Source organism: Ascaphus truei, chromosome 19 (genome assembly GCF_040206685.1).
Source record: "Ascaphus truei isolate aAscTru1 chromosome 19, aAscTru1.hap1, whole genome shotgun sequence".
Classification (NCBI taxonomy): Eukaryota; Metazoa; Chordata; class Amphibia; order Anura; family Ascaphidae; genus Ascaphus; species Ascaphus truei.
In genome coordinates, this window is record NC_134501.1 from 30,508,672 (window position 1) to 30,531,880 (window position 23,209).

The window sequence follows — 23,209 nt, forward strand, 5'->3', positions numbered from 1 at the left end:
CCCTACCGGAGCCTCTCCCTGCTCTAAGCAGGGGAAATCCCCTAACGGAGCCTCTCCCTGCTCTAAGCAGGGGAAATACCCTACCGGAGCCTCTCCCTGCTCTAAGCAGGGGAAATCCCCTAACGGAGCCTCTCCCTGCTCTACGCAGGGGAAATCCCCTACCGGCCCTTCTACATCTATCAGTGAATACTGCGGCGTCGGCGTCCCACTCTGGAGGGGGCGCGGCCCCTTGCAGAGGCCCTCCTGCCGTGCGGAGGCCCCCGCTGCCATGTGCGACTCCCTGCCTTACGGGTGAGTGTTTGTGTGTGTGAGTGACAGACTGTGATTGTGAGTTTGTCTGAGTGAGTGTGTCTGAGTGAGTGTGAGTGTCTGTGAGTGTGTCACCCTCTCTCCCTCTCCCTGTGTCACCCTCCCTCTCCCTGTGTCACTCACCATCTCCCTCTGTCACCCTCTCCCTGTGTCACCCACCCTCTCCCTGTGTCACCCACCCTCTCCCTGTGTCACCCACCCTCTCCCTGTCACCCTCCCTCTCCCTGTCACCCTCCCTCTCCCTGTCACCCTCCCTCTCCCTGTGTCGCCCTCCCTCTCCCTGTGTCACCCTCCCTCTCCCTGTGTCCCCCACCCTCTCCCTGTGTCACCCACCCTCTCCCTGTGTCACCCACCCTCTCCCTGTGTCACCCACCCTCTCCCTGTGTCACCCACCCTCTCCCTGTGTCACCCTCTCTCCCTCTCCCTGTGTCACCCTCTCCCTGTGTCACCCTCCCTCTCCCTGTGTCACCCTCCCTCTCCCTGTGTCACCCTCTCCCTGTATCACCCTCCCTCTCCCTGTGTCACCCTCTCCCTGTGTCACCAACCCTCTCCCTGTGTCACCCACCCTCTCCCTGTGTCACCCTCCCTCTCCCTGTGTCGCCCTCCCTCTCCCTGTGTCGCCCTCCCTCTCCCTGTGTCAGCCACCCTCTCCCTGTGTCAGCCACCCTCTCCCTGTGTCAGCCACCCTCTCCCTGTGTCAGCCACCCTCTCCCTGTGTCAGCCACCCTCTCCCTGTGTCACCCTCCCTTTCCCTGTGTCACCCTCCCTCTCCCTGTGTCACCCACCCTCTCCCTGTGTCACCCTCACTCTCCCTGTGTCACCCTCACTCTCCCTGTGTCACCCTCCCTCTCCCTGTGTCACCCTCCCTCTCCCTGTGACACCCTCCCTCTCCCTGTGAAACCCTCCCTCTCCCTGTGTCACCCTCCCTCTCCCTGTGTCACCCTCCCTCTCCCTGTGTCACCCTCACTCTCCCTGTGTCACCCACCCTCTCCCTGTGTCACCCACCCTCTCCCTGTGTCACCCACCCTCTCCCTGTGTCACCCACCCTCTCCCTGTGTCACCCTCCCTCTCCCTGTCACCCTCCCTCTCCCTGTGTCACCCTCTCCCTGTCACCCTCCCTCTCCCTGTCACCCTCCCTCTCCCTGTGTCACCCTCCCTCTCCCTGTGTCACCCACCCTCTCCCTGTATCACCCTCCCTCTCCGTGTCACCCACCCTCTCCCTGTGTCACCCTCTCTCCCTCTCCCTGTGTCACCCTCTCCCTGTATCACCCTCCCTCTCCCTGTGTCACCCACCCTCTCCGTGTCACCCACCCTCTCCCTCTCCCTGTGTCACCCTCCCTCTCCCTGTGTCACCCACCATCTCCCTCTGTCACCCTCTCCCTGTGTCACCCACCCTCTCCCTGTGTCACCCACCCTCTCCCTGTGTCACCCACCCTCTCCCTGTGTCACCCACCCTCTCCCTCTCCCTGTCACCCTCCCTCTCCCGGTCACCCTCCCTCTCCCTGTGTCGCCCTCCCTCTCCCTGTGTCACCCTCCCTCTCCCTGTGTCACCCTCTCCCTCTCCCTGTGTCACCCTCTCCCTCTCCCTGTGTCACCCTCCCTCTCCCTGTGTCACCCACCCTCTCCCTCTCCCTGTGTCACCCTCCCTCTCCCTGTGTCACCCTCTCCCTCTCCCTGTGTCACCCTCCCTCTCCCTGTGTCACCCTCCCTCTCCCTGTGTCACCCACCCTCTCCCTCTCCCTGTGTCACCCTCCCTCTCCCTGTGTCACCCTCCCCCTCTCCCTGTGTCACCCTCCCCCTCTCCCTGTGTCACCCTCCCCCTCTCCCTGTGTCACCCTCCCCCTCTCCCTGTGTCACCCTCCCCCTCTCCCTGTGTCACCCTCCCCCTCTCCCTGTGTCACCCCCTCTCCCTGTGTCACCCACCCTCTCCCTGTCACCCTCCCCCTCTCCCTGTGTCACCCTCCCCCTCTCCCTGTGTCACCCTCCCCTCTCCCTGTGTCACCCTCCCCTCTCCCTGTGTTGTTCTGACTAGGAATTTATTAAATGTATTTTATTTATATATTTTATTTTAAAGCGGGGTTGGGGGCGGGACTATGGGCGGAGTTGGGGGTGGGACTAGGGGCGGAGTTGGGGGCGGGACTAGGTGGCGAGTAGATTTTTTGGTTGGGCGAGTAGATTTTTGGGTGATTTGTCGAACACTGTATATATATATATATATATATATATATATATTTATATATATATATATATATATATATATATATATATATATATATATATATATATATATATGATACGAACCAATCCAAAGACCAGTAAAGAGACAGCAGACCGCTCGGGGTTAATCCAAAAGTCTATATTCACAACATGAAATACACGTAAGCCAACGTTTCGGTCCCACAGAGAGACCTTCCTCAGGGCCGTGCAACCCACAAGTGTAAGTGACCAAACATATATACCCTCACCCATAGTGCAATGCAAACAAAGGGAACCAATCACCAACAAGCAATCAGACAAAATATGCAACATAGCTGTGCTCCATGCCCCCTCCCCTATTACCTGAATAATTAATTGATTCATCATGACATCAGAGTAAACACTTAAACTATTAGGAGAGAGACACCCTGAGACACTGGTCCCAGAGTCTACTGCCCGTGCGGGGGAACGTCGCGCGCCGCGCATGCGCAGTGGGCCAAAACACATTGTCTGCCGGGACGCCAGCAAGGAGAGTGCGCCGCGCATCACAGCTGTGCGCAGATGCCTCATTAACTCTCCCAGGCAACCAGAGATACCGGCAGCGCAAATCGCGCATGCGCAGTCTGTAAAACCGCCTCGGTGCACAGTAACCCACACACTGACAGCAAAAAAAAGGGGCTAAGCAGAGTAGTAAAACACAGAGCGTTGAGGTAAACCACAGGGGGACAGATAGAGGTATAGATCACAGGAGCGCATAGCATCACCATAGTATATAAGGACAAAGGAAGTGCAAAAGTGCAGAGGGAGTGATGCAACAGAGAATGAGTGGCAAACATATACAAGGCATAATGTAGAACTAAGTCAAAGCAAAAAGACAACTACAGAAAGCAGCTAAGTGAAAGCTCCTCATTTAGGCCACCAGGTGTCATAGTCCTTAGTTCATAGATAAGCCTTGCTTCCTGTTTAAGCAAAGTCCTGCCCCTGTCACCCCCACGGGGGGGGAACTGGAACCTGCAGAATAGGCATACAACGAAGTGTGGCCAATGTGTGTCTTTTTTCTTTGAAATGTCTAGCCACAGGTAGACACTTCAGATCTATATCAGAGGTATCACTCAGTAGGGCTTTTCTGATGCTTGAACGGTGCATGGCCATGCGTTCTTTCAGCATCCTTACAGTCTTCCCGATGTACAGCAATCCACAAGGACACTTAATAAAGTACACCACGAATTTTGACTCACAGTTCAGTTGTTGTTTGATTTTAATCGGTACGCCACTATGCGGGTGGTTGTAACTAGGGCCCAGCTGCATATAGTGGCAGTTGGTGCTGCCATGACAGCGGTACGAACCAGGTTTTTTGGCTAACCAGGTGGTGGGTGTGGCATATTTGTCTATTGGATCAGATCCAGTGACCATGTCACCAATATTAGGTCCCCGACGAAAGCAGAATAGTGGTGGCTCTCTAGCAAATGCACCAATCCTCTCGTCGTTCTCCAGGATGCGCCAATTGCCCCGAATGCAACGCTTAATGCTGTTTGTAGCAGTACTAAATGTACTGACTATATTAAGCATGTTGCTCACCGGTCTACCTGACGAAGGTGTCAATAGTTCACCCCTGTCAACCTGTCCAACCTTTAGCAAGGCAAAGTTGATGTCCTTGGCCGAATAGCCCCTCTCCCGAAAGCGTGCGGCCATTAGAGCCAGGGCCCTTTGGGATTCTTCTGGATCAGTGGTAATTCTTTTCACTCGGAGGAGCTGGGAGTATGGGAGACTCCTCTTGAGTGGTACAGGATGGTGGCTGGCTGCACAAAGAAGGGAGTTCTTATCTGTACTCTTCCAGTAAATTCTAGTAGCCAGCGTGCCTCCAATTTTGTACACTATGGTATCTAGAAAAGCGATTTCCTGGTAGCTGCGGTTAAGGGTAAAACGGATTGTGGAGGGGATTTTGTTTAAATCAGAAACAAATGTCAGCAGCTCATCTTCACTGCCCGTCCACAGAATGAAGATGTCATCAATATAGCGAAGGTATTTGACGATATGCCGCCCATGCGTGGTGTCAGTTAGTATGTGCAACCGTTCATACAAATCCATAAATAGATTAGCATATGACGGTGCCATATTTGAGCCCATGGCCGTACCCGTTAGTTGTAAGTAGTAGTGTTTCTCAAATTTAAAGAAGTTCTTATGGAGGATGACCTCAATGAGCAACATGAGAAAATCAACTGGTGGACCCTGTTCGACTCCATGTTCTTCCAATTTGGTGCGTACTGCTTCCAGGCCCCCTGCATGGGGAATGTTGGTGTACAAGCTGGACACATCTAGCGTAGCAAGAATACATTCTGCTGTGTTGACGGAAAGATGACTGAGCTGCTCAATGAAGTCCGTGGTGTCCTTGATGTATGAACCCATTCCAGCCACCAGTGGCTGTAGATAGAAGTCCACGAATTGCGAAAGGGGGTGGCACAGCGACCCACGGGCCGAGATGATAGGTCTGCCCGGTGGTGCAACTATAGATTTGTGTACTTTGGGTAGTGTGTATAATACTGGCATCACGGGGTGGTCCTGAGTCAGGAATTTACTGGTTTCTTCCGAGATCCAGGCATTATTCAAGCCCAATCGGATGATGCCATCAATCTCCTTCTTGTAGGCTATCGTCGGATCCCCCGGGAGGCGTCTATAATGATGTACAACTGCAAGTTGTTGCTCGATCTCCTGTTTATAGTATTGATAATTTAAAACCACAATCCCTCCACTTTTGTCTGCTGCTCTCACTATGATCTCCTTGTTCTCCCGTAGCATTTTCAGGGCAGCTCTCTCCTCTCTCGATGTATTAAAGAAGCTGGTCTTGTGATTCTTCAGAATTTTCCGTGTGTCTTTAGTCATCAAGTTCATAAATGCAGCTATATTGGGATTCAGTGAGTGCGGGTCAAAGGTGCTCCTGGTCTTGAATGGATTTGGGGTAATGTCTCCAGAAGAGTTAATATCAATGTTCTTAGAGAAGAAGTCCTTTAGCTTCAATTGTCTGTGCAGTCTAAACATGTCGACCTCCCAGTCAAAGGAATCCTGCATGTGAGTTGGCACAAATGATAGGCCTTTCTGTAGGATGCTAACCTCTGCCGGTGTCAGTGGGTGGTCCGATAGATTGTAGATCACCGTCTCGCTTGCCTGGTGCCCCTTGTCGCTTTTCCTTCGCGCACGGGATACCGCCGATCTCCGGCCACCTCTCCTGGTGGGTCTGTGCGCGTTGTGCCCTGCGGGAGTGTTCTCGCTCGACCGCCATCGCCCGGACCTAAAAAAGGCTCCATGGAGGCGTTATCTGGGGCATCTGATGCATCAGTGTCACTGGTCGTGTAACCCATCCTGGCGGCATCACCACGCCTAGACCGAGGCTGGTATCGTCGCTGTGGACCGCTTCTACCACTCTTCGTCTCGCTCAGCCCCAGGAGCCATCGGTAGACGTTACGCTCCTTGTAGTCCGCAGTGACCTGCCGGAGCTTCTCCTTCTTAAACTTGATTAAATTTGCCCTGTAGGTGTCAATTGTGTTCTGCATCTTGTCCAGCCAGTTGGTGTCCGTGTCCGCTGCCAGGGTGTCTACATGTTTGGTTTCTATTACTGAAATGTCCTTCTTCAATTTAGCAATTTCCTTGCTAGATTGGTCAATGACCAGAATCATTAGATCGAAAGAACATTTATTAAGAATGGCTATCCAGCGCTTGCAGAAATCCATGTCACATCTGCCAATGGTAGGCTGATTTTTCACCCTGAACCCCCTTGGCAGCATCCTTGCTTTATGGTAGTGTGACAGGGTGAGGCCATGTAAATAAAAATCCACTTCACGTTTCTTTAATTTAATAAGCTCATTGAAAACATCAGACGCCTTATCAGGTCCTACTACGTCATCAAAGGACTCCGTGAAGCGGATCTGAGCGACCTCTGCATCACTGAAACCCGCCACATCCGATAGGGACGAAAAAATGCCTGTGATGTCAGCAAATTCCTCCATTGCACATATAACAAATAGTCACAACCATATGCAGAAAAAATATGTAAATAAGGCCAAGTGTTTCCTAAATACAACTCCCCGCTAGGCCATCACAGGGAATGTACAGCAATGAATAGAGTACGTAGGTGCACAACCCATAAGGCATAAATTCACATGAAATTCAGTCAGCACACTGTAATTGAAGATGTAGTAATAGCAGATGCTAGTCCCATAGAGAGTAAATATGATACGAACCAATCCAAAGACCAGTAAAGAGACAGCAGACCGCTCGGGGTTAATCCAAAAGTCTATATTCACAACATGAAATACACGTAAGCCAACGTTTCGGTCCCACAGAGAGACCTTCCTCAGGGCCGTGCAACCCACAAGTGTAAGTGACCAAACATATATACCCTCACCCATAGTGCAATGCAAACAAAGGGAACCAATCACCAACAAGCAATCAGACATAATATGCAACATAGCTGTGCTCCATGCCCCCTCCCCTATTACCTGAATAATTAATTGATTCATCATGACATCAGAGTAAACACTTAAACTATTAGGAGAGAGACACCCTGAGACACTGGTCCCAGAGTCTACTGCCCGTGCGGGGGAACGTCGCGCGCCGCGCATGCGCAGTGGGCCAAAACACATTGTCTGCCGGGACGCCAGCAAGGAGAGTGCGCCGCGCATCACAGCTGTGCGCAGATGCCTCATTAACTCTCCCAGGCAACCAGAGATACCGGCAGCGCAAATCGCGCATGCGCAGTCTGTAAAACCGCCTCGGTGCACAGCTATGTTGCATATTATGTCTGATTGCTTGTTGGTGATTGGTTCCCTTTGTTTGCATTGCACTATGGGTGAGGGTATATATGTTTGGTCACTTACACTTGTGGGTTGCACGGCCCTGAGGAAGGTCTCTCTGTGGGACCGAAACGTTGGCTTACGTGTATTTCATGTTGTGAATATAGACTTTTGGATTAACCCCGAGCGGTCTGCTGTCTCTTTACTGGTCTTTGGATTGGTTCGTATCATATTTACTCTCTATGGGACTAGCATCTGCTATTACTACATCTTCAATTACAGTGTGCTGACTGAATTTCATGTGTATATATATATATATATATATATATATATATATATATATATATATATATATCTTGGGACTCTAATAAAGTAGGATTTCTCTGTCCCTCAATTCAGGGAGCTAACCTTATGACCTAAGTAATGTATTGTTAAATCTGATCGTACCTATGTATTACCTATAATGGAGCTCGTGTTCTTACAGGGAGCACCTCTTTTGCATATCATTAGCATGAATGGCTGTTATAGCTGAAAATAGCACTTAACACAGCAACAGTGAGCATTGTATATACCCCAAATTTCCCCTGAGCTAAATTAATGGGGTTCAGCTCCAGAGACCCCTGCTTCAAGAATGTATTAAAAAATGAAGGGGGGGGGGGTGGCTTGGATTGCACCTTTAAGAGATGCAGTCCCAAATAAGAGCAATTTGAATTCACCAGGTCTAATATGGCATCAAACTTCCCTGGCTAACAATGTGCATCACATGTGAGACCGTCTCTCTTACACCTTGCAAATACACGCAGAAAAACGGTATGGTCAAAGCACATATCCCCCCCATAAAGTGCGCCTCTCAACACTTTCCTGCTTTCATATTGTGCACAACACATCAACCTTTCATGGTACCGATACATGTGATTGCTCCAGGAGCGATCACGGTGTAACCAGGCTCTGGATGCCAAAAATGGAGATAACCCCCTCAGAAAACAAGCAAGTTCCTTTGACGTGGGCAGGACAGAGCCCATGCTACATAATTAGGTTTAACCATGGTACATAATTAGGGTTTCTTAACCATAAAGGTTCAGAAAAAAACAATACTCCATAATAGTTAATGTTTGACCGCAGAACTATAAATATATGGTGAGTATCTCAGCCAATTAAAATGAACGAACGTTGAACTCGATGGACAATATCTGTCTTTTCTATGAGATGTGTGTATGTACAGTAGCTTTATGAGTTACATAGTTACATTACATTGTCCCATTTACCTTCAGTCTGGATTGTATGGAGTTATTGCGCTGAGTCTCACGTCTCCGGTAATGTCCGAGCCTGGTCAGTTGATCTGGTTGGCAGAATATCCCAGAAGCCCATTTGAGAGCAGCCCCTCGCGCCAAACTCTCTGCCTTCTCCAGAGGCGACGTCTCATAATCTGTGACAGATTGGATCAAACATTAGGTCCCTATTCAGTATTCCTCTACTGACAAAACTGAGACAGATAAACGGGTTTTTATCTATGATTTATCCCACAAAAGTACACAATTATTTGCAAAATGACTAATGGGCAGTGCCTATCATCAGGAGTCTGAACGGGAGATTAGTGAATCTGTCCCAGTAAGTGTAGAGGCCACTATGGGACAATGACAGACAAAGAACGTTATAATACGGATTACACACATACACAAAATCATAATGCACTCCCCCATGCATATATACTGTACATGAATACATTTACGCATGTATATACCCACATAAACAAACAGATATAAATTTCAACAGGATCCCTGACGAAGTCGCAGTGCATGAAACAACGAAATGTATAGGGTTCTTTTGTTTGAGGACTGTTTTCAGAGGAGCCAGCAGTGTCACGGAGCAAAGATCCCATAGCGGTGGAACTACGGATTATGAGCCATTGTTTCTGGGGGACCTCTCTTGTGACGCTCAACCTGATGTGTGTCCGGATGTGGAATTGTGTAATCATTCATCCATGAGGTACAGGTCCTGGCTTGCCAATCTGGCTGTTACATTTCTGCATGGCCTTTGCTACAGCCCTTCAATGCGCTTTTCCTAGCAACCATTGTGAGTTGCTTATTTTACTGTGTTCGAATTAAACCCTTTTTTTATTGATCTGTGCTATGGAGCCTGCGCTTTCCTCTTTTGTTTTTTTATGCATACATTTATGTATTGTGATGCCCACACCACGTTGTAGCATCTTTTAGTCCCAGATAAAGACAGGAAATGTCATACTTCTCTTACATGGGGTTTATTTACAGGGATTAAATCAAATGCAAACAGACCCACCGTCCCTTTAAATCAAAACAACACATAAAAATAACACCTATACCCTTTAGGGAAAACTGACTGCACCATAGCTTTAGCCCTTGCTAACTGGATGGCCAGCTAAACTGGTTCCCAAGCCAAAAACATGCCCTGGCATACTGGTATGCCACAGTGTAACACAGTCTCTGTGTGAGGAATCGCCATCCTGGCAGCCGTAGACTGTCTCCTCACCTTAAAGACCTTCCTGCGATGGACATCCAGGATGCACAATCTTGCGGCCCAGTTATGCGTGCGCGGTTCTTGCATGGTCTAACTCTCCGTCCGTGGGTTCTGACTCCGCCCCACGCTCCGGCGCGCGACTGGTGCGCTTGTCCAGCCTCCCCGCTGACACGCATTCCAAGCTCCGGCCACGCTCTGATTATGGACAGGACGGGCGAGGGAGTGACGCACATTCTGGGCTCCGCCCCCTGACCTCCGTGACACGCACGGGTCGGCGCACGATCGGTCCCGCCTCTATTCCTGATCAGGCTACATCATAGGGCACACCTGTGTGCACCAGCAGCCTATTGGATTTCACTTCCTGGTTCCGCCCTGGCTTTCTATTGGAGGGTCTTCCTATATATACCTTCCTGCTTCAGACTCTCATTGCTGAGCATAGTCTAGTGTGACGCCGTGCCTTGCTGCATTCTTGTCCTGTGACCTTGCCTTGTCTTGCCATGCCTGTTAACCTCTTGTTGCCTGACCCTGCTTCTCTATTTGGATTCTGTATCTCTCCTCTCCTGATCCGGCTACGAACGACCATTCTCCAGTCTTCAGTCCTGACCTTGGCTAAGTACTCCAACGATGCAATACTCTCCTATCCTGAACCTGGCTACGTACCCCGACGATCCGCTACTCTCCAATCCTGAACTTGCCTACGCACCCTGACGATCTGCAACTCTCCACTCCTCACCTGGCAAGTACCCTCAACTATTCTCACATCTCTAATCCTGACCTTACTTGCACAACCAATCTACATCCTAGGCACGCCCACGTGGCTGTGGGTTGGCGTTAATCAATTCCCTATCTCTGCACCACGGTCGCGCTTTGTTTGTGGTGAGCTACGCGTTACACTCTGCATACAATAATAAGGGTTTTGCTTATCTTAGTCCATTTGGAGCAGACGTCCGTGCTTCAGCACGGTCTCTCCTTTCTTCCTAGGGGAACTCAGCCCCATGTTGAGCCCAGAGAAACTCCTCTGTAGGTCCTCTGTACCAGATTCCGCAGCTGGGGAGCACTTCTATCAGCCTACTTCTCTGGGGGAAACAGTCTCTCTGTCTGGCAGCTTCCTGTGTCTTTTAAAACACTTCCTCATTCAGTTAATTCAGACCAGGCTGATTAGCTTCACCTGCTGCTTTTCTCTAGGGAAGATTAACTCTGTGTGTTGCAAAAGTCCTATAGCTGCCCTATTCAGCCCCTAGAGGACGGTATCGCAGTAGATATACCCACATAAACAAACAGATACACATTCACTGATCGACAGAGCAAACTGACTCTCCCTACTCAAACGCAGTCTCCCAACCTCTATCTAAGATGTTTCCAGAAGTATTTACCTCCATAGTGGGCACCGGGAACCACTCAAGGGTTTACATTACGGCTGCTTTTCAAAGCACCCAGGCCCTGTGAGCCAATAGAGTAGGTGGTGTGGATGGAGCACAGCTTCAGACGCCCTGCAATGTGAAGCAGGGAAAAACAAAACCAGGCCACTCCGTGTAGTATCAAAAAAATGTATTAAGCCAGAAAACACATACAGGGAACAAAAATAGGACAAGTGGAACGCACCTACGCGTTTCGTACAATAGTACTTTATCTTACCTTGATAAAGTACTATTGTACGAAACGCGTAGGTGCGTTCCACTTGTCCTATTTTTGTTCCCTGTATGTGTTTTCTGGCTTAATACATTTTTTTGATACTACACGGAGTGGCCTGGTTTTGTTTTTCCCTGCTTCACATTGCAGGGCGTCTGAAGCTGTGCTCCATCCACACCACCTACTCTCCTGGACTTCTCATCGATGGATTGCACGCTACTGATCCGGAGAGTGCCCCCTGGATGAGCAGGTAAAGTGCCAATGTGCCTTATAAAAATCCTGCTGCTCAATGGACATAGTTCCTTTTTATTAACTCCTAAGGGTAATCAATGTGTACATCACGGTGGTTGTCCCAACTGACTCCACTTGTCACTCAACCCTATAGTTGTTATTACATTATTGAGGGGGCACTCCTATATCGTCAGACCACCAAGCTTATGGTCTTATCTACAATTATGTGCATGAAGCTACCGGTTCAATTCTGAGCACCACATACACCACGTCCCTGTGAGCCAATAGGAAGCCGTGATGTAATCCGGTGCAGCTTCCTATTGTCCAATGGGACCAGGGGCTTTATACTGCAGGAAATACTGCCACCCTCTTCGGAGGTAAGTATATCCCAAAGCAGGGGGGTCTCCGGAGCTGAAATTAATGGAGTTCAGCTCCAGAGACCCGTATTAAAAAATAATAATAATAAATAAACGGCTTGGATTGCTCCTCCAATGACTCCAGGGAAACATAACTTGTCCCACATCTGTATTTTCACTAGAGATGTGGGAAAGTGTCCTCAGCCCAATGTGTTTTTAAATGTCGCCAAGCGTCAGAGGGATAATAACTCCACAGAATTAGTTATAGGTATTGAATTTTCGCCAGCTTGGAAAGACATTTTGGAAGACATCAAAGCGAAAGGGCTAATCCATAAAAGGAGAGGGGAAGATAGAAAGATGGTCTTGTCACTAATGCAGTAAAACACTATCTCACGGTGACATCATACACAGTAAAATGCATTTATATTGTGATACGAATGTTAGTCTGCGAAGTGAAAACATACAGAGGCACCATTCTTTTACACAGTGCAAGACACAGTGAAACATTCATTTACAGGGAAAATATAATGTGATACTAATACAAAGTATTGCATATGGGAACACACTATAGTGCTACAAAAATATCAAAACAAATCCTCTTCTCGCCTCCTTTCTCTCTCTTGCTCTACTACTTCTTGCTGCTAGGGATATCTCTCCTAATCCTGGACCCAGCTATATAAACATCTGCTCTCGCCCCTGCCTCCCTGCCTCTTCTTCCCTCCCTGCTAATTCTGTTAACCCATCTAACGTAATACCTTTTCCTTGTCTCCCTTTCTTCTCTCTTCCCTTCTCCTGTGCCCTCAGGAATGTAGGCTCTCTGAATAACAAGAAAAACAAAAGCTATATTCTCTGAATAACAAGACTCTGGTTGGACAGGACCCCTTCTGCTCTTTGCTTTAACCGACCTGGCTCTCAGAACATAACTCTGCTGTGGAGGCTGCTGTCTCCCATGGTGGACTCTTTCTCTCACACTGCATGCCCCAATGGCTGGGGTGAAGGGGTAGGTCTCTTCCTCACCTACCATTACCAATATCAGCTCTGCTCTGTGCCTCCATCTGTTTCTTGCTCTTCTTTTGAGGTACATGCTGTCCATCTTTTCTACCCTCTCTCTCTACATGTGACAGTCATCTATAGACCACCGACAGAGGTCTCTACCTCTACCTTTCTCTCCGACTTTGAATCCTGGCTTTCCTTATTTCTCTGACTATCGGTTTACTGGGGGATTTCAACTGTCATATTGATGATCCCACAAGGGTGGTAACTATCTAGACCTGGTCATTACTAAACACTGTTTCCTTTCTGACTTCTCTGTCTCCCTCTTTCTGCTCCCTGACCATCACCTCCTATAATTCACCCCACTCATTCCCCTCACCACCCTCCTACACACTACTCTCCAGACCTTCGCTCCATAGACCTCTCTGGTCTGGCATCTACCCTGAACACTAACATCTCTTCTCTCTCTCCTTCCGCTCAACTCAACAATCTTGTCAACTCTAACAACTCTATCCTTTCCTTCTCTCTTGATCTACAGTATATGCCCGTTCTCGGCTCTAGCCCACAAGTCCCTCTAACCCACGGCTAAATTCACAAGCATGTTCCCTTCACACTTGCACTCTCTCCTCTGAATGACTGGAAGAAATCTCACACTCAGGCTGATTTTCTGCACTATAAAGAGGGGGACCATAGGCACTCCAGGAAAGAGAGGCGGGGGGAGAAAGAGGATAGGTCCACAGGCTAATAGAGACCTAGATAAGAGAGAAAAGAATAGAAAGACACAGGGAGTAGAGAGCGAGTCCCTTACAGGAAGTAAGCCTCAAGGAGCCCAGTACGCAGGCACAAGTAGGGAGTGCTAAATTTACTAGAGTTTTAAAAAAAAAAAGTGGTTGTTCGTTTTATTTTTCTGAATTCTCATATTGTATGGCGGGGGGAGGAGGAAGGGGAGCTCACGCCTGCCATAGCCATGGGACTCCACATGGGTGCCTGGGGGTCAGCCCTCAGGTGGCCCATGCAAGACCCCACTGAGCCGGTGGACTTGGGTTCTGGGAAAGGAATGAAGACCACCCGAACCGGAGCCCCGACCGGATACCCAGGAGGGGCAGTCAAGGTGACTGCGGGGGTGCAACCCCGGCTGCCCACCGAAGGTTTTATTTGTCTATGTAATGTTCTTTCAATGTTTCCCCTGTGTGTACCCCTTTGTTTCTCCCCCGCGCAGCCGAAGAGCACAGAAAAGAGGAGGAGGGACCCGAGACAGAAAATGGGACGCGGAGGCGTTTCGGTCTCCATACACGCCCACATTCAAAAGAAGAGGTCAGGCTCCACAAATGGGTAGGGACATCACAATAATATCCCACAATGTAAAGGGATTCAACAGCCCCCACAAACGCAGAATGGCCATGACAGATTATAAAAGGTTAGACCCCGACATCATTCTATTGCAGGAGACGCATTTCTCTAAAGATAGCGCCCCGAAATACATAGATAGCAGGTATCGACAATGGGTTTCAGCCGCAGCCAATAAAAAAAAGAAAGGGGTCGCGATTCTACTACACAACCGCTTAGCACTAGAGATCACACTGACCAAACGGGATAAAAACGGGCGGTTCATAATTGTGGTGGGCACTCTCCATGGGCAAACCATCACGGTGGCGAATGTCTACGTGCCCAGTGATCAGGCAGATGCCTTCATGGATAGATTCTTTACAATTTTTAACAAGGTAGCACAAGGCGGGATAGTCCTTGGAGGAGATTTTAATCATTTGTGACCAAGTTATGGTGTAAAAGAGGCACTAAAAACAATACTAGTGCTCACTAATAATACAGTGAATGAAATTTACACACTTAATATTAAGTGACTTTAAGTGACTCAAATGGTGCAAACATAGAATAATAAATAAAGGTTGTAACCCCCTGCTCAGACCCTCTGGAAGGGACTGTCTTCACTGGTCCCAGATGATCGATATATATTCTCACAACCCAGGGGGAGCATGAGGGAGAAAAACAACAGAAAAAAAAACAGACTAAGTGCAGACCTGTTATTGCCTTAAACCACTACTATCTTGTGTGCACAGAAGAGCCAAGATAATCATCATATTTTTTCACACTAAATCCTACTGTCTGCACTTAGTCTGTTTTTTTTCTGTTGTTTTTCTCCCTCATGCTCCCCCGGAGATTTTAATCAAACACTAGACCCGTCCTTAGATAGATGCACCCCGGGAGGACTTAAAAGACCGAAAGGTAGAGCCTCATGGATTCAAGGCCTGAAAGCCAATAGACTAGTTGATATATGGCGCGAGCAGCACCAGGGAGAGAAGGAGTTTACATTCTACTCGCACCCACATGACCGTTACAGCAGAATAGACTACCTCTTTGTATCCAATAGAATGGTTTCGCAGATCTCCCACACGGGAATCCATGATATTTCATGGGGCATCAGGCAGAAAGCAGCAAAAAAAAGCATTAGCCAGTTTTGCAATTAGCCATGTTTTTGGCGTGTTAAACTCGCTGTATGCTGTAAGGACCGAATCCCTGGCGAATGAATGCGCCACCACCATTTGATAAAATGGCTAGTAACCTGTGGCGAGACGGCTGCCTGGCGAGAAGCTGCCGAGAAGCCGTCCCCTGCCGAGATCTGTCTGCAGCAGAGAGAGATCCGCCGCTCTCTCTGCGCAAACATCGGCACATTAAAAATTATTTTTTAAACCATTTTTATTCATAGTGTACATGTGCAGGGGGTCTCCGGAGCTGAACCGCATTGGTTTCAGGTCCGGGGACCCCCTGCTTCCCGAGATACAGGCCCCTTTATGAGGTGCCGGTATCCCTCTGCATTTAAAGGTCGGAATGTAAACAAAGCAGAGGGATACCGGCACCCCCTAAAGGGGCCTGTATCTCGGGAAGCAGGGGGTCCCTGGACCTAAAACCAACGCGGTTCAGCTCCGGAGACCCTCTGCACATCTACACTATGAATAAAATACACATATCAATACACAATCATTCCTTACCTTTGCGGCTATCTGCTATGGTAGCGAAGAAACATGAATATTTTTTTAATAATACTGTACAGTGAGCAGGGGGTCCCCTGAGCTGAACCGCATTGCTTTGTGGACCAGGGACCCCCTGCTTCCCGAGTTAGAGGCCCTGGTATGTGTGATCGGGTGGGCAGTGTCGCCGCCATGTTTATAGCATCCCATACGCTACGTGCCCGCAATAAATATGGCATCCACACTGTAACCGATGCCCCAAACCGGGGCCTGTAACTCGGGAAGCAGGGGGTCTCTGAGCCACAAATAAATGCGGTTCAGCTCAGGGGACCCCCTGCTCCCGCACAATATTATTAAAATACATTAATGCTGCTTCATTACCATAGCGGATAGCCGCTAAGGCAATGAAGGGGTTAACGCATAATAGTATGTTTATTGGGGACAATTGCCCCCAATAAACATAGCAATACAAAACATACAATACAGTAATGGGCAACATTACTATTATCCACAAATGGATAATAGTGCAGTTGTCCATTTAAAATACATAAACAACAATAAATACATTAAATACATATAGCACTCACCCATGTCCGGCTGCCACGATGAAGGCCATCCTTATCTTCATCCTGTTAATGCCCCATCTGCTTCTGCAAAACAGACACAAGAATAAAAACATCCAATGTAATGTCCCCTGACCCCTTAATCACCATAGCGGTTATGAACCGCTACAGTAATTAAGGGGTTAACCCACCATCACCCACATACCCTCCCCCACTACCCCCCCACCCCCTGAGGCCTAACCACCCTCACCCACTACCCACAAGGGAGTCCTACAACATACCTTTGGGGCCAATACCCCTTCCCCCCACCCCACCACATACAGTACAGTAATGTGCCAAATAACTATTATCCAGATAGGATAATACATTATTTGGCCATTATTAAACACATTAACTAGCATAGTAAAATAAAGAAAATTCTACTGACCTCATCAATAAGAAGGCCCCGTCGCCAGCATCATCCTTGTGGTCCGTTGCCAAAATAATACATAGCCAATACATTGCAATGACATTCACATATCAATGAACCCCTTTAATCACCTTATCGGGTACTAACCGCAAAGGTAATTAAGGGGTTAAGCCATCCTGGCCACATACCCACCCTTCACACATTCCTTTGTACAGTGGCTTCATCATGAAAAAATAAAATAAAAATGAAAGAAACAAAATATATATATATATATATATATATATATATATATATATATATATATATATATATATATATATATATATATATGCAAATATAACTGTATGCTCATCTGCATGTTTTAGGCAGGTCTGCAACCCCGCCTTTCCCCATTATCACCCAGCATACAGCACTTCCACTGCAGCAAGGGATTCTGGGAAATGACATGCAAATGAGCACACAGTGTCACTTTTTGCCTCAATAACCATTTTTAACATGGTTCCCTATAGGCTTAAGCTTGCTGCATGGTCACAGCTTTGAGCACAGCCAGGGTTAAGGTGCATACCCAGAAAACCACCCACAGACAGCTGTTTCGACCTTGATGGGTCTCATCAGTGTGGGGTTGATTTTACTGGGAATGCAAGAGAGGCTATGGGCTAGGCTAAACCATAATACTGAGTTAAGTTATGGTGAGTAAAAAAAGTGACAAAAACCCTCCACAGGAAAGCAAATATGCAAATATAACTGTATGCTCATCTGCATGTCTTAGGCAGGTCTGCAACCCCGCCTTTCCCCATTATCACCCAGCATACAGCACTTCCACTGCAGCAAGGGATTCTGGGAAATGACATGCAAATGAGCACACAGTGTCACTTTTTGCCTCAATAACCATTTTTAACATGGTTCCCTATATAGGCTTAAGGCTTAGGCTATACCATAATACTGAGTTAAGTTATGAGATGCATATCCAGTTAAAATCAACGCATGCAATGCAATGTCTTGTATATAATGTATACCCTGCTATTTGTAACCATGTATTATTTGTCATCTTAACTCTATGCCCAGGACATACTTGAAAACGAGAGGTAACTCTCAATGTATTACTTCCTGGTAAAACATTTTATAAATAAATAAATGAGGAACAGGTGAACCTTCCTATTGTGTCCGCTGTGTGAAGCATTGCGCAGGTTTTGCATCTTGGGTCCCGGCATGGTTTGGTCCCGCATTCAGTTGTACTGTTGAATACTTTACTCCTCACCATCATTTTCTTGAGATTATGAGGTTGTCTGTATGATAATAAGGGTGGTTCAGGGAAGACCTGTTGCAGTCTTGTATCTTCCTGGAGAATGAATTGTAGTTCCCTGGCAATCTGCGTAGGGCTTCTAGGAGTGGGTTATATGTGACCACCAAAGGTACTGTACCCTGTCGCTTGTACAACTGAATGTGGGACAAGACCACGCCAGGACATAAGATGCAAAACCTGCGCAATGCTCCACACAGCGGACACAATAAAATACCACACAGGAATCTGGAGTATACAATCAGAGGAAGGTTCACCTGTTCCTCAAGCAATGTTGTGTACCTCATCATGTGTATGAAATGCACAGGGGGCTGCTACTACATAGGTGAGACGGAACAGGGGCTATACAAGAGAATGAATCTGCATCGCCACAGTATTACACGTGGAACAAGAGACAGTCCTGTCAGCGAACATTTCTTTGACTGGCCATAAGATGAATGATCTGAAGGTGGCCATACTCAAAGGTAATCTTAGAACACCGAAAGAGAGACAGTTGCATGAATACAAATTTATGCAACTGTTCGGGACACTTAGCGATGGCCTATACCGAGTCCGAAGTTTTATGAGTCACTATTGACACGAGAGAACTCTCTTCCCATGAGTGCTAAAGGCCATATCTATACATACTGCGCTATATGTATGCACACACAGCTGTCTCCTACACATACAAATGCTCTATGTAATTTTATCCCTATATACCATTAGGGACTACATAGTATCTACACACACTTTTAGTTATGCTACAGCATCTTATATTTCCACACCTACCCACACCATTGATATACATACACTCCCACTCCACACACACCTTTTGTAAAGCGCTGTACACACTGTGGGCTCGCTACAAATTTATATTTACATACATACACACACTCTTACATCACTAACATTCAGGGACTAACACCTCAAGTCATAAATCGCATACTACACAGGGGGGTGTAAGGTTTCAGTCACAGATAACATTCTTATAGGCACAGTTTTTAAGTTACACCTTGCTTCATTCAATGTACTGTACCATCGCCGGAAGAAGAGATCAAAGATCTCGAAAGCTCGCACAAATAAAAGCATTTTGTTAGCCACAGAACGGTATCGTCTATTCATTTTTTATGTTATATATATATATACATATATATTTTTATGTTCTCAAGCAGAAGGTGTTTGACGGGAGGTACATAGGACCCAGCACCTTCCAGGGTGTGTTCCCTTCCCTCTCACTTGAGCCCTAATTAATGAGCTTCAAGGTAAAAGGCGAGACAGACAGTTTCCTGCTGCTGTGTTGATCTGAAGACACATACACAGACAGCCCTGTGAGAGACTGCAAGGGGAGCTGCGGCCTGCCAAAGGTACAGGGTACAAGGTGGGGAAAGAGCTTAGTCCTCCCATGGTTAGTAAGTGACTAAGATGTATTAGTCAGCACTCCCAAAGTGAAGTTAGGTCCTTTGTTTATGTTTTGTTCCTGATTTGTACCCTGTAAATAAACCCCCTGTGCACCAAACTCTACATTTCCTCCCTTTGATCTGGGACATAAGATCCAAAACTGTGACTGAGACATCACAATATATTTAAATATAGTGACACACTGTAACATAGCATACTGATATGCTATGGTGACGTGAGTACCATACAGTAACAACATATAGATACATGGTGACGTGAGTACCATACAGTAACAACATATAGATACACGGTGACGTGAGTACCATACAGTAACAAAACATACAAACACATGGTGATGTGACTAACTTACAGTAACATAACATACAAACACATGGTGATGCAACTAACATACTCGCGTCTAACATACAAACACATGGTGATGTGATTACCATATAGTAACATAACATACAAACACATGGTAACGTGAGTAACATAACATACAAACACACAGTAACATGAGTACCACACTGTAACAACCACACTTGCCATCATGAAATACTGACACAGTGACACACAATGACATGCCATGACACAGTGTCAAAGCATGCTGACACAGTGACATAACATACTGACAAACAAACACAGCAACATAATATTACACACTAATGCACAATGACAAAATAAGATGCAACCAGGCACACAATGACACACCGATATCACACAATACATTGGGAATTTACCCAATCTCACACCCTGCTCTTATGAGCCCTATGGTTATTTAAGGGTATAAAAAGAAATGTATCCTCACCCTCTGCAGACATCCTGAGCCTCTCTCCGTGTCCCGGGCTGAATGAGGAGGGAGGTGGCCGGACATCACCCACACAAACATCCTCTGCATGCATTGTGATCCAGAGACTGGCAGGATGTGGGAAGGGAGAGCTGCCTGCAGCCCCACAGGCAGATAGAGCATCAGCTGGGGAACTCACTGCAGTTATTACACAGCAAGAGCAGAGGAGATAGGGGAGGTCACTGCAGTTATTGCACAGCTAGAGCAGAGGAGATAGGGGAGGTCACTGCAGTTATTGCACAGCTAGAGCAGAGGAGATAGGGGAGGTCACTGCAGTTATTACACAGCAAGAGCAGAGGAGATAGGGGAGGTCACTGCAGTTATTACACAGCAAGAGCAGAGGAGATAGGGGAGGTCACTGCAGTTATTACACAGCAAGAGCAGAGGAGATAGGGGAGGTCACTGCAGTTATTACACAGCAAGAGCAGAGGAGATAGGGGAGGTCACTGCAGTTATTACACAGCAAGAGCAGAGGGGATAGGGGAGGTCACTGCAGTTATTGCGCAGCAAGAGCAGAGGAGATAGGGGAGGTCACTGCAATTATTACACAGAGCAGAGGAGATAGGGGAGATCACTGCAATTATTACACAGTAAGAGCAGAGGAGATAGGGGAGGTCACTGCAGTTATTACACAGCAAGAGCAGAGGAGATAGGGGAGGTCACTGCAGTTATTACACAGCTAGAGCAGAGGAGATAGGGGAGGTCACTGCAGATATTACACCGCAAGAGCAGAGGAGATAGGGGAGGTCACTGCAGTTATTGCACAGCAAGAGCAGAGGGGATAGGGGAGATCCCTGCAGTTATTGCACAGCAAGAGCAGAGGAGATAGGGGAACTCACTGCAGTTATTGCACAGCTAGAGCAGAGGAGATAGGGGAACTCACTGCAGTTATTACACAGCAAGAGCAGAGGAGATAGGGGAGGTCACTGCAGTTATTACACAGCAAGAGCAGAGGAGATAGGGGAGGTCACTGCAATTATTACACAGCAAGAGCAGAGGGGATAGGGGAGATCACTGCAGTTATTACACATCAAGAGCAGAGGAGATAGGGGAACTCACTGCAGTTATTACACAGCAGAGCAGAGGAGATAGGGGAACTCACTGCAGTTATTACACAGCAGAGCAGAGGAGATAGGGGAGGTTATTGCAGTTATTACACAGCAAGAGCAGAGGAGATAGGGGAAGTCACTGAATTTATTGCACGGCAGAGCAGAGGAGATAGGGAAGGTCACTGCAGTTATTATACAGCAGAGCAGAGGAGATAGGGGAGGTCACTGCAGTTATTACACAGCAAGAGCAGAGGAGATAGGGGAGGTCATTGCAGTTATTACACAGCAAGAGCAGAGGAGATAGGGGAGGTCACTGCAGTTATTATACAGCAGAGCAGAGGAGATAGGGGAGGTCACTGCAGTTATTACACAGCAAGAGCAGAGGAGATAGGGGAGGTCATTGCAGTTATTACACAGCAAGAGCAGAGGAGATAGGGGAGATCACTGCAGTTATTACACAGCTAGAGCAGAGGAGATAGGGGAGGTCACTGCATTTATTGCACGGCAGAGCAGAGGAGATAGGGGCGGTCACTGCAGTTATTGCACAGCAAGAGCAGAGGAGATAGGGGAGGTCACTGCAGTTATTACACAGCAAGAGCAGAGGAGATAGGGGAGGTCACTGCAGTTATTACACAGCAAGAGCAGAGGAGATAGAGGGCAAAAAACAGATAATACACATTTGCAAGGGGTACACTGCAATAATTACATAGATATACCTTTGGTTCTACTCTGTAGTTAATACATAGGAAGAACTAGTCGTGGGTGCTAACTGCAGTTATGTGACATCATGTGCTGGTTGGACCACATCTCACTACAGTTATGTGACATCATGTGCTGGTTGGACCACACCTCACTGCAGTTATGTGCCTAATGATTTCTTTTTCACTATTTCTTAGGGCCTGTTGTTGTGAGGTCCAGGGCAGCAGACAGACTACCCGAGGCCCAGGACTAGAGTTATGACCGTGCCACTCCCCCTCTCCCCACCTGTGTCGGTCGTCTTGCGAGCTCCCCCCCCCCCCAATTTCACACCTCACACACCCCCTCTATTTCCCCCGTCTTCCCATGTGTTTCTCTCCCCTCCATCTCACTCCCTCTTTTCCTCACTCACCCCTCTCTCCTCTGCCAATTACCCCACTCTCACTCAATCCCCCCTCCTCACTCATTCCCTCCTACTCCCTCGCCCGACACACAAAATCCCCCCACAAAATACTGTACATACCAAAAAAAAACATATAACCCATACACTGTATAAAAAACACCCCGCAAATACGCAAACCCCACTAAATAAATTAGACACTAAATAAAACTTAAATAAACTTAGACTTACCTTGGGGATGGTCTCAGCCCTCTGCTGCCCCGTCTCCCCTCCTCCCCCAGCCGTGGGCCTCCATCACGGACTGTCCCACGCCGGGCTTCTGACACTGGAGCGCGCCGGGTCTCTCATACCAGTGTGCGCCGTAAACTGGGCCCAGCTTACTTCCAACGTGGGCCGATGTCAGAGAGGCACAGCTCGTGCCAGCGTCAGAAGTTTGGCATGGAACAGTAAGTGAGAGAAGCTCGCAGCTGCGGGAGAGCAGGGTTTGTCAGCAACGAGTGGACTGGCAGCCAGGCAAAGAATTTGGGTCCGGCTAGAAATCGGGCCCAACTGCTTTGTCCAGCTCCTGGGACCTCCGCAGCCACCAGGCC

At 47.8% G+C, this 23,209-nt stretch overlaps 1 protein-coding gene across 1 annotated transcript in view; it reads right to left on the reverse strand.

Annotated features, from left to right (window-relative positions):
* Positions 1-20,665, reverse strand: part of EXOC3L1 (exocyst complex component 3 like 1) — a 116,788-nt gene extending 96,123 nt beyond the window's left edge. Inside the window, exons 1-2 of the mRNA XM_075577061.1 lie at positions 20,436-20,665; positions 8,558-8,718 (exon numbers count right to left, since the gene is read on the reverse strand). Coding sequence (XP_075433176.1) covers positions 8,558-8,718; positions 20,436-20,529 — 255 coding nt within the window. The 5' untranslated portion in view covers positions 20,530-20,665. The remainder of the gene's footprint in view (positions 1-8,557; positions 8,719-20,435) is intronic.
* Positions 20,666-23,209: the final 2,544 nt, after the last annotated feature.